Source organism: Silurus aristotelis (assembly GCF_946808225.1).
Source record: "Silurus aristotelis genome assembly, chromosome: 18".
Taxonomy (NCBI): Eukaryota; Metazoa; Chordata; class Actinopteri; order Siluriformes; family Siluridae; genus Silurus; species Silurus aristotelis.
The window spans coordinates 20,303,664-20,317,053 of NC_139591.1; the positions used below are offsets into that span (position 1 = coordinate 20,303,664).

Consider the following 13,390-nt stretch of genomic DNA (forward strand, 5'->3'; position numbering starts at 1 on the left):
ATCGATCTTGATCCAAAGTCTGCAATTTACTGTACCAATTTATCTGATTAAAGAAAATCAAAGAAAACTAAAGTAACCTGATGTAAATGAATTAATTTCTCCTTAAAATTTGTATTTACTGAACAAATCTTCCATTATGCAACTTGACACTTTGACGATATGAAGCGGATCTCGACCAACAAGAGTTTTCACTCCTTTCTTCACCTTTATTCCCTTGACTCCGCCTCCTTCATTTTTTTTGTATCTTTTGTTTCCTCTTTTGTTTTTTCTTTCTCTACTTCATCATGTTCATCTTCACTTTTTGGATCATTATCATTATTATCATCATTATTATATCACCTTCTCTTTTTTTCAGCTTGTCTTCTGTTTATTTACTTTTCAATCTTTGACCTCGTTTTGGAGACACGATGAGGGAGGTGAGATTGAGATGGTTTGGACATGTGCAGAGGAGGGACATGGGGTATATCAGTAGGAGAATGCTGAGGATGGAGCCACCAGGAAGGGGGAAAAGAGGAAGGTCAAGGAGGAGGTTTATGGATGTGGTGAGGGAAGACATGCAGGTAGTTGGGGTGAAAGAGGCAGATGTGGAGGACAGGGGGGTATGGAGACGGATGATCCGCTGTGGCGCCCCCTAATGGGAGAAGTCGAAAGAAGGAGAAGAAGATTTGCATAGTCTCCTTTTCTTTAAACTTCTTTGTCCATGTCTTTATCTTTAGCCTTTATTTTCACCTTCTCTTTTTCTTCACCTACTCATTCACCTTCCTCGTCCTCATCTTCATCTTCTCCTCTTCTCTACCATCTTTTTCATCTTCGTCTTTTTTTTTTTTCATTTTTATCATCTTAATAACGGATTTTTTTTTATTCTTCTTCTAATATCTCGTCATCATGTTGTCTTGCTATAAATTGCCTTAAACCTCTCATTTGTTCCAGTCTTCTTCAAAATCCACTTTATTCTTGGCTTTTTTTTAAATTTAATTTATTAAAGCTCTTTTACTTCTGCAAACACCACACAAACACACACACACACACACACACACACACACACACACACACACACACATATACACACACAGCCCATATGGATGCTCATTTCCGCTGCTTGTGGGCTTTGCACAATATACCCTTCTGTCTTTCTTTTTCGCTCACTCTCTCTTTCGCACAACACACACACACACACACACACACACACACACACACACACACACACACACACACACACACACACACACACACTGCACTTTTACACACACGAATGTAATAACTAAACTTTTGTTTCCATTTTGTGTGTGTGTGTGTGTGTGTGTGTGTGTGTGTGTGTGTGTGTGTGTGTGTGTGTGTGTGTGTGTGTGTTTGTGCATTTGTGTGTGCATGTGTGTGTGTGTGTGTGTGTGTGTGTGTGTGTGTGTGTGTGTGTGCGTGCGTGTGCATTTGTGTGTGCATTTATGTGTGTGTGTGTGTTTGTGCATTTGTGTGCGTGTGTGTGTGTGTGTGTGTGTGTGGACATAACTGAAACACTTACTATTACCCACCCTCAAAAGAAAAAAAAAAAAAAAAACAGATTATGAACATTTGTATTTACACTCGTCTCGAGAATCCTTGTTAATTCCTCACTGCTGCTGAAAGAAACCCAGAAAGCGAAGGAGTTATGAAAGGAATGCAGTTTTATGTCTCTGATGAAGAGCCTCTCTGTAGCTTCATCACAATGAACCATTTTAAGCTTTTGCTTTCACGTTCATGTCCATATTGAGCTCTCAGAGACGCTGTTGTGTGTGGACATAAAAACATGAAGTCAGTCCGAAGGGTTTTTACACTGATTTATGAGATTTTTCTGCCACCAGTGTGGATGTTTTCCTCCCACACACATTCAGGGTTAAACAGAAAAACTGTTCAGGTAGTTAGTGAAAAACAGCTACACACATTATCATAGGACCTGAAAGGAACAACGGTGTTATGTCAATTTTCAGATTTGTAACAAATTTGGGGATAAATTGGGATAAATAGTAGATAAGTAATGCATAGATATGTTAATAATAATAATATAATCATTATAGACATATTTTTACTTCATTTTTTGTACTTTCGAAAAGAAAATTAATTGTACTTTTTTATTATAAACTTTATTGATATTACTATTCTATTTTCTATTCTTTTAAATTATTTTCATATTTTCACTTTACAAATTAGTATTTTCAAAATAACATTTTTTCCAATTTTTATGGCAAAAACGATTCATAAAAAAATGTCACTGCATGTCTTTCTGTGTATAATTCTGAGGTAAAATATTTGACAAAAAAGTTTATATTTCATTTTAAATTTTATGCAAATTAATGTGCAGCAGTGTTATAGCCAGTATCCTGAATCTAAAAACCTGAAAAGAAAAAAACGACAGGAATTTAAAGAGGAGCTTGTCAGCTTTAGAATTATTGCCACCCTTAGTGCAAAAGAAAAAAAAAAACGAACAAATGAGCAAAAATTTGTAATCTCACAATAAAATACAAACCTTCACACCCACACACAAACACACACATATTCACACTTAGGGTTAATTCAGAGCTGCTAATTCATCTCCTGTAATATTTCTAGGAAGTGGAAGGAAACCAGAGATCCCAGAGGAAACCCACATTGGGACGACATCGATTTTAGACTTGATTTAAAAACTCTTTGTTTTAGCATACCATGATTCTTTAGACAGTTTTTCATGCTATGTCCTCACTAGTGAAGACGCATATTTTTCTCTGCGTTTTGCCGTTTTGTCTACACTGAATATGATGTTTTTCGGTTTGCACTGTCGACTGTGAAAACAGAGGTTTTCAGAAACTACGCATTTTTTGTCATTGCCGCAACATTTCAAAGAGCCGGTTAGTAAATAAATGCTAGACGGAAGAGACGCAGGTCGTCGCAGGTGTTTTGCTCAGGCGCAGTACAGGGACGTGAGGGTTTTCAGATGTTTCAGGGTGGACGAGAAACGTTTGGGAAACGATTGAAAAAGAATAGATAAAAACACCATTTTCAAATGTAACCAGATTAGTGTAGATGAAGCCTTAATGTCCACTGAACAAAAAACTCTGGATTTTGGAACTCTCGATTTCTTTTCTTTGGGGTCCCAGTCATTTGCATTGATGAAGCCATCTGTTAGACATCAGAAACCCATTTTCCATTTCCTGCCCATTTCACATAAGTCAAAACTCTGACCCAAGCAAGCACCCAGAACCTATTAAAAGTGATCCCAGTGGGTGCTCTGACCCACGAACAAATACACCCACACATGCAAAGTATTTCTGTAAGTGAAACAGGCTCTGAGTGTATCCTCTAGTGCCACCTGATCCTCACCCCGGGGTGCCAGTGATTACAGGGCTGACTGTTTGAATGTCCATCAAGCAACAGATGTAATGTTAAAACATGCCTGGTATAAAATCTTTGTATGGACTGATTCTTTGTGTTTAATTGTCTGTTTTCTTTTTTACTTTGTGTTTCTCTCCTGCTGCAGTGCTGCCGTCCTGTTTCTTGTTCTTTAATGTGGATGAGCAGAACGGGATGTCGTTCAGCGGGCCTATAGAAGACATGTTCGGCTACACCGTGCAGCAGTTCGAGAACAACGAGGGGAAATGGTGTGTCTCACACACACACACACACACACACACACACACACACACACACACACACACACACACACACACACTCACACTTGTATCATACATGCTGCAATGTTAGTTTCCCACACTCAGTTTAGAGTGTAGATGCTACATATATATATATATATACACTTCCCGTGGGCTCACCACCTGCAGGAGGGACCGTAAGGGACGGTGCTGTGAGGATTGGGCAGCAGTTGAAGGCGGGGGCCTGCTTAGACTGCTGCCCCCGCGACCTGAATTATGGATAAGCAGAAGAAAATGAATGAATAAATGAATATATATATATATATATATATATATATATATATATATATATATATATATATATATATATATATATATATATATATATATATATACAGTGAGGAAAATAAGTATTTGAACACCCTGCTATTTTGCAAGTTCTCCCACTTAGAAATCATGGAGGGGTCTGAAATTGTCATCGTAGGTGCATGTCCACTGTGAGAGACATAATCTAAAAAAAAAAATCCAGAAATCACAATGTATGATTTTTAAATTATTTATTTGTATGATACAGCTGCAAATAAGTATTTGAACGCCTGAGAAAGTCAATGTTAATATTTGATACAGTAGCCTTTGTTTGCAATTACAGAAGTCAAACGTTTCCTGTAGTTTTTCACCAGGTTTGAACACACTGAAGGAGGGATTTTGGCCCACTCCTCCACACAGATCTTCTCTAGATCAGTCAGGTTTCTGGCCTTTCGCTGAGAAACACGGAGTTTGAGCTCCCTCCAAAGATTCTCTATTGGGTTTAGGTCTGGAGACTGGCTAGGCCACGCCAGAACCTTGATATGCTTCTTACAGAGCCACTCCTTGGTTATCCTGGCTGTGTGCTTCGGGTCATTGTCATGTTGGAAGACCCAGCCTCGACCCATCTTCAATGCTCTAACTGAGGGAAGGAGGTTGTTCCCCAAAATCTCGCAATACATGGCCCTGGTCATCCTCTCCTTAATACAGTGCAGTCGCCCTGTCCCATGTGCAGAAAAACACCCCCAAAGCATGATGCTACCACCCCCATGCTTCACAGTAGGGATGGTGTTCTTGGGATGGTACTCATCATTCTTCTTCCTCCAAACACGTTTAGTGGATTTATGACCCAAAAGTTCTATTTTGGTCTCATCTGACCACATGACTTTCTCCCATGACTCCTCTGGATCATCCAAATGGTCATTGGCAAACTTAAGATGTGCCTGGACATGTGCTGGTTTAAGCAGGAGAACCTTTCGTGCCATGCATGATTTCAAACCATGACGTCTTAGTGTATTACCAACAGTAACCTTGGAAACGGTGGTCCCAGCTCTTTTCAGGTCATTGACCAGCTCCTCTAGTGTAGTTCTGGGCTGATTTCTCACCTTCCTTAGGATCATTGAGACCCCACGAGGTGAGTTCTTGCATGAAGCCCCAGTCCGAGGGAGATTGACAGTCATGTTTAGCTTCTTCCATTTTCTAATGATTGCTCCAACAGTGGACCTTTTTTCACCAAGCTGCTTGGCAATTTCCCCGTAGCCCTTTCCAGCCTTGTGGAGGTGTACAATTTTGTCTCTAGTGTCTTTGGACAGCTCTTTGGTCTTGGCCATGTTAGTTGTTGGATTCTTACTGATTGTATGGGGTGGACAGGTGTCTTTATGCAGCTAACGACCTCAAACAGGTGCATCTAATTTAGGATAATAAATGTAGTGGAGGTGGACATTTTAAAGGCAGACTAACAGGTCTTTGGGGGTCAGAATTCTAGCTGATAGACAGGTGTTCAAATACAAATAAATCGTTAAAAAAATCATATATTGTGATTTCTGGATTTTTTTTTTTAGATTATGTCTCTCACAGTGAACATGCACCTACGATGACAATTTCAGACCCCTCCATGATTTCTAAGTGGGAGAACTTGCAAAATAGCAGGGTGTTCAAATACTTATTTTCCTCACTGTATATATATATATATATATATATATATATATATATATATATATATATATATATATATATATATATATATATATATATATATATATATATATATATATATATATGTGTATTGTATATAGATGCTCCACACTTTGCTGACATATACACACACACACAGTTTCCCAACACACAGGGTGAAAGTGCTGACCGAATTGCTAGAGCTGCCTTGTTGCTTGCCTTTGTGTGCTCTCTCACACACACACACACACACACACACACACACACACACACCTAAACACAGTTTCCCAATACAGTGAGTGTAGATGTTAAATGTATATCTAGTGCTTTCTTGGTATTTGGTTTTGCACACACACAAACATACACACACACACACACACACACACACACACACACACACACACACACACACACACACCTGTTTCTTACATCCTGCAATGTAAATTTCCCCACACTCAGTGTAGATGCTGCACAGAGACTTGTAGCTTGCTTTTGCACAAACGCACCCACACACACACACACACCGAACACACACAAACACCTACACACACACCAGCCAAAGTTATAAATTAGAAACAAAAATCTAACCACACTTACATACTAGTTTCTTTTTGGTATGTCCCAGCTATTTGGGACAGAGCCATCTGAGTGTAGTTGCTGAACATATATCTAGTGCATCTTGTTACTTGACTTTGCACACACACACACACACACACACACACACACACACACACCAGCCAAAGTTATAGATCAATCAGATGTGGTTAGAATAACAAAAAGAAGTCTAACCTCACTTACATTTAAAAAAAAAAAAAAAACTATTTCTTGTACAGTTTGTCCCAGCCATTTGGGACAGAGCCATCTGTTAGACATCAGAAACCCCCTTTTCCATTTCCTGCCCATTTCACACGAGCAAAAACTCACACCCGAGCAAGCACCCAGAACCTATTAAATCTGATGTCTTAAATATTTTTACTGTCACTTACTTGCATTCTTTTCTTTTATAAAGGAAAAAGACTGTTGGAGTGTCACACAGTGCCACCTGTAAAAGTATCTCGTTTAGTAACCGGCTGAGGAACATATCATGTGTTACTGTGGTGTTAAAAACAGTGTCATTTTCCACAACTCGCACAGCACACACACACTTTTCCATTAAATTTTTGCCATAAAACAGACATGTCACATTAATTATCCAGATAAAATGAGAAATGCTGTTATTTAAATATAAATCAGAATATCCAGATGTTTATATACACCAATTGTTTTTGTTAAGCATTCATATATTGCCGAGCAGATGTTCACTGTATACTGTGTATGTCCTGTACACAAGAACGTACTTTATCTATCTACGTTTGCACACCATCATCTTCGAAATAGTCCCCTTGCACAGCAATACATAGTTCCTGCCACTTCTGGAACGTGTCCTGCAAGTCTTCTTTTTGAAGCGTGTCAAGTACCTTCTGCGACTCGGGCTGGATCTTCACAATGGTGTCAACACGGTGACCTTTGAGTCGGATCTTTATCTCCGGGAGAAAGGCAAAGTCCGCAGAAGTTAAATCTGCAGAGTCGGGTGGGTGCGGATGTGAGATCGTGGGGATCGTTCTCCGACAATCATCATGCACAAGTTGCCTAATGGTTTGGACATTTTTGGGGGTTGAGCTCGTTGAAGGCCTTCCTGATCTCTCGTCGTCTTCCAGTGATGTTCTTCGGCACTTAAAGCATCGCCATATGTCAAACGTATGCCGTGTCAAACGTCTCTGTGGCAGATTCGCCCAGTTTTATGCAGGATTTCATGTTTGCTCTTTGTTCTAACGTGGTAATGGATGTGGACAGGCACCCGTCCGTAGGTCAGTTGGTACCGGGCCACACAGAAAGAATACATAACGTTATTTCCGTTTTATTTATTATCTGATTCTGAACAATGTTTTATTTTGGAATATCTTTAAAGAAGACTGGAACAAATGAAAGGTTAAATGCAATTTATAGCAAGACAACATGATGATGACGACGAGATATTAGAAGAAGAATACAAAAAAAACGCTATTAAGATAATAAAGATGAAAATAATTTATGATGGGATAAAGGGAATGAAAAAAGACGATGAGGATGAAGTTGACGAAGATGAAAAAGATGTAAAGAAGAGGAGAGGATGAAGATGAGGACGAGAAAGTTGAATGAGTAGGTGAAGAAAAAGAGAAGAAGGCGAAAGTATAAAGGTTAAAGATAAAGACATGGACAAAGAAGTTTGAAGAAAAGAAGACTATGAGGATCTTCTTCTTTTTTTGGCTTCTCCCATTAGGGGGCGCCACAGCGGATCATCCGTCTCCATACCACCCTGTCCTCCACATCTGCCTCTTTCAACCCAACTACCTGCATGTCTTTCCTCACCACATCCATAAACCTCCTCCTTGGTCTACCTCTTTTCCTCCTTCCTGGTGGCTCCATCTTCAGGATTCTCCTACTGATATACCCCATGTCCCTCCTCTGCACATGTCCAAACCATCTCAATCTCGCCCCCCTCATTTTGTCCTCAAAACGTCCTACATGCACTGTCCCTCTAATAAACTCGTTTCTAATTTTGTCCATCGTCGTCACTCCCAGCGAAAACCTCAACATCTTCAGCTCTGCTTCCTCCAGCTCCACCTCTTGTCTTTTACCCAATGCCACTGTCTCTATCATACAGTATTTTTCTATAACATTGAAAATTCATTGATTGTACAACATCTATACTCAATATGTATATATTATTTTTTATTTCTTATATTTGATTTTACTTAAATTTTACAGCGAACAACTGCAACTCGACAATTTCCCTGTGGGATCAATAAAGAATTCTGATTCTGATGATACACACAATGTACGTTTGGATAGATTTGAATACAGAAATTGGTCATATTTTTTTGTTTGGTTTTTGTTTCCGTTTTTTGTTTGTTTGTGTTTGACCCGGACTTTTTGACCCACTTACAGAAGCGACAAATAAACCATAGACCGCGTTTGTCCACAACTTTCGTACAACTTGTCAACGAACCGCGACCCACAAGAATGCGGGCCTAATGAACACAATAATCTCTTTTCCGTCGACGCGAGCAAGCAGCTTCTGAAACATAACCCACATTCATCTGCACTCGCTTTGCTTTTCCTCTCTGCAGGATAAACAGAAAATCAATTAGCTTTAGCTTTTATCTAAGTGAAGTTTGAGTGCTCGTCTGCTTTTCCCATAATTCCCACCGGCTTTTGCGGTTTGAATTTGACCTCGTTTCTGCCTCTCTGTCTTTCTTTTCAAAGGGTTCTGATTGGTTCTCCTCTGAAGGGACAGCCAGCTAAGCGGACCGGAGACGTCTACAGATGCCCTGTGGGTCACGGTCATTCACCCAGCTGTATAAAATTAGACCTGCCTGGTGAGAACTGACTTTACAGTGAATTCTTTCCCTGTAAGTGTGTTTTTGTTCCATGGCCATGCAATGGATTTAGATATTCAGGGCCACAAATGCACTCGCTTACCTCCATAACTTCAATGCGGAGAACATCGCACAGTATTTCACATAATATGATCATAGCATGTTGGTTTATGAAAATCCAAGGAAATTATTTTATTTATTTTTTTATACTGTCGATGACAACAAGGCATTAATCCAAAAAACACTCAAGAAACAAGTATACACTCATTGCTATTGAAGTATTGAGCTGAGGGCATCGTCATCTCCATAAAGTGCAACATCTTGTTCAGGATCACGGTAAAGAACGAATGAATGGTGAACCTGTCTCTAAACACCGGGATATACTCAATATGTGATACCAGTCCTTCATAGAGGAATATACTCACACATTGACACACTCTTTTACATCTAGATGAAATTTAGACACCAACCAGGAACTCTGGAGCTGTGAGATAATCAGCTATGGGAAAATGTACACTCATGTCCAAACTCATTTCTTTGTTAGATTCATGTTTTGACCAGTTTTTGGAAAAAAAAATTCTCCATTTCTGCATCATCATTTCACTGAATTTCTTATACTTAAGTTTCAGTTTAATTCAAGGAGTTATTTTAAGATCCAAAAATGACCACAGAACACATTGTTTGTATCATATAGTATCACATCGTACCCTAGCCCTGCTTTCTGTTTACACTTAGTAAACTATCCAGATGAATAAATGAAAAATATCTGGATAGAAATTTCTGGTTTTGAGGTTGTACAAACCTTTCTTTTTTTTTTTACTCCACATTTGGCACTAAATGCAGTGCTGTATGGTGCATTTAACATATTTCTTCATATTGTACACACTGATTTGTTCTTTTTTTAAAATAATTTTATAAATGAACATCTTTTTTTACAGAAGGTTTATTATATTTAGTTTTTAAGAACCCTTACTTGCATGTACTGAAAAAGCATATTGCAGCGTATGTTAGGAAACATTGCAGTAACAGTGTGCTACTTTAATTTTAGGCCTCAATGAGTCGTCTGTTTCTGACGAGTGAATGAAAAGGCTTTATGTCTTGTGCTTTATTATATATGACATTTCCTTGAATGTCAAATTCAAGGCAAAACCTCGCAGATGCAGCACATTTGTTCTGTCTGGACTGTAAATACACAGTTGCACAGAAATAGCCAGCATGATTTGGAAGTGTCAGAAATAAAGAAAAATTGTCTAGTGCAATTGTAGGGAAGAAAGAGAGGCAGTGAAGTGTGACATTTATACATTAAACATTTCAGAAAAAGAGATGGTTGTCTTAGAGGATACTCTGCAACCTTCAACATCAGCTTTGTTGTTGAAGAAAAATGTTCTCTGTTTTTATATATATATATATATATATATATATATATATATATATATATATATATATATATATATATAAATAGAGAACATTTTAGTTCATTCAGAAGGTTAGTACATTCCTCACATTTTAGCAACCATTTAAGTATATTTTTTAGTATATAAGACTATAGAAATGAAACTTGGATATATTTAGTAATCAATCTGCAGCTCATGTAGCAGTATAGGTTTACTGTCCTCTAAAAATAACTTAACATTCAGTCATTATTGGCAAAATACCTGGCAACCAAAGTGAGTACACCCTAAGTGAAAACGAAGTCAAAACTGTGTCCAAAGTTTCAATATGTTGTGGGAGCACCATTGTTATTTAGCACTGCCATAATCCTCCTGGTCATGGAATTCCCCAGAGCTGCACAGGTTGTTGCTGGGATCTTCTTTCACTCCTACATAATGACATCACAGAGCTGCTGCATGATACACACATGGCGCTTTTCCACCTTCTGGTTGAGGATCCCCACAGGTGCTCAACAGGGTTCAGGTCTGGAGACCTACTTGGTCACTCCATCACCTTCACCTTCAGCTTCCTCAGCAAGGCAGTTGTAATCTTGGCAATGTGTTTGGGGTCGCTATTATGTTGGAAAACTGCTGTTTGGCCCAGTTTCTGATAGGAAGGGCATCATGTTCTGCTTCAGAATGTCACAGTACATGTTGGAATTCATGTTTCCCCTCAATGAACTGCATCTCCCCAGTACTAGCAACACTCATGCAGCCCCAGACCATCATGCTGCCACCACCATGCTTGACTGTAGCCTAAGCACAACTTGGACATCCAGTGGTCATGAGAGAATTGTACTCAAAGCACCAAATTTTATGGTCCTGTCAAGCAGACAAATACATGATTGTGTGCCTCCAATTCTGTGCTAAGAGTTCGGTGGAGAACCACATATGACTAGAAAGGTCTGGTGTCGCAATACTTTTGTCTATATAGTGTATTTGTGTAAATATTGAATTATAATCTTTAGTTACTGGGTGCTGGGTTTTATTTCCCTTACCAGAAGTGTAATCTTTTCCTGCTGTTTTGTTGCTTATTTTGTCCATATCCTTTTTATTTCTGTGGTAATTAATTAATGAATGAAAATGAAGCACTGAAGTAGAAGGTCGAGTCTCGCAAAAGACTGGTGTATGTCATTCACAACCTGCCAAAATATCGTTTAGTATTAATATAGTGTACGATTAGTATAGTGTGTTCTGTCGGCGGACTTGTGTGTCTTGTATAAGATGCAGCTCATAACATATATGGACAAAATCATGTCTAAACCTGTTGTGCCTTTATTTTTCAAGCACAAACAACAATCCCAAACATACAAGAAGTCAAAGAGAACATGACCATGGGGACGACGCTGGTGGCCAATCCGGACGGGAAAGGATTTCTGGTACGGAGAAAATGTTTCCTACATAAATCGTCCTCTAAAACCTCTGACTCTAACGCTAATGCTTATGACGGTTGTGGATTCTTATTATTAGAACTATCAGTCACATTTTCCACAGAGGGTTTTTGAGCCGTGAAGCCGCAGTGAAGGCGCTGTGTCCCAGAGGGTTTTTTATTTTTGAGTCAATGACCAACTTGAAAAAAAATAACCATTCATTTATGAAAGACTGACACAATTTTTCCTGTGGCCTTAATGGACAAGGTTCAAATATCTCCTGAAACCAGTTTTCTTTTTTCTGTCTCTTTCTCTAATAATGTCCAAATGTGTGTTGTGCTTCGTATAAACATAGCGACAATAGCGATTAGCCTGGACATGAAGACGTCCCAGGCTACTGATTTGTCCCTCTGTCATCATACACTCGCTGATTCTGTGGGTATTCGTTGTTCCCGCAGGCGTGCGGCCCTCAGTACGGCTACATGTGCGGAAATCAGCAGTACATCGCAGGCATCTGCTCAAACGTCAGCTCCAACTTCAAGGTGCTCGACTCCTTTTCTCCGACCATCCGAGGTACACACACATACACACACAGACACACACACACACACACACACACACACACACAAAGTCTCTTGAGGGACACATGGCGAGTGTGTATATTAACACATTCCGAGGCGTGTAAACTGCTGCTTGCCCTCTGGCCCGCATGCCCAATTTAGGACACGGTTTATAAGACATGACGTCTCCGATGCACAGGAACCAGTGACTCATCTCAAATACTGTGTCTTTCCATTTCAAACTACACACACTTCACACACACACACACACACACACACACACACACACATGCACATGCATACACTCAGCATTGTCGTGTCCCAGGTCAGTCCTGTACTACAGACGTATCCAAAATAGGTTATTTGAAATAGTATTCATTGCTTAGGGGTCATTGTGCATAGAATTTATAGAACCAAATAAATTCGTGGGAAAATATCTACCATGAGCAGGTTCAAACAGGAAACCACAGCCTTATCTCTGATTGAGATTATATATGACCTCAAGTGATAAGCAAGAATTCACACTTCAGATGCTGACAAAAATGAGAACGATCAGTTCGAGCCACTTCAAATTTCAATTAGATATCAAAGATATCTTGGGCTGCTTTTTTAACTTCTTTTTTAAATGATTTCTTGTCCTTGTCTGATTGCACAACTTTAGATTAAGGCCATGTCAACATTAATATGTTTCCGTTTAAAAAAAAAGCAAATGTTTCTCGTTTTGGCCTTTCGTCCACACTTAAACTGCGTTTTTAGTCAACAAAAACGTAGATTTTTAAAAAACGCTCTCCGAAGCGGATAAAATTGAGAAACCCTTAAAATGCCACGTTTGAAAGAGCCGTGAATAAAATAAACAGCAATCAGAAACAACGCATGTCGAAGCGCCTTATGATTTGCGCATGCACAGTACAGGGACTTAAGAGTTTTCACACCTTTCATTGTGGATCAGCAACTTTTTGGAAATGGTTGAAAATAAAAGTGTGGATGCGTAGTGTTTTTTGACAAACTCTAATTTATCCGGATTAGTGATGTAGACCACTTTACCATAGCAGCCAC

General features: G+C 39.1%; 1 protein-coding gene across 1 annotated transcript in view; it reads left to right on the forward strand.

Moving 5' to 3' along the window:
• Positions 1–13,390, forward strand: part of itga1 (integrin, alpha 1) — a 65,060-nt gene that overhangs the window by 21,710 nt on the left and 29,960 nt on the right. Inside the window, exons 2-5 of the mRNA XM_083568682.1 lie at positions 3,488–3,608; positions 8,862–8,974; positions 11,692–11,783; positions 12,233–12,347. Of these exons, the coding sequence (XP_083424808.1) occupies positions 3,488–3,608; positions 8,862–8,974; positions 11,692–11,783; positions 12,233–12,347 (441 nt within the window). The remainder of the gene's footprint in view (positions 1–3,487; positions 3,609–8,861; positions 8,975–11,691; positions 11,784–12,232; positions 12,348–13,390) is intronic.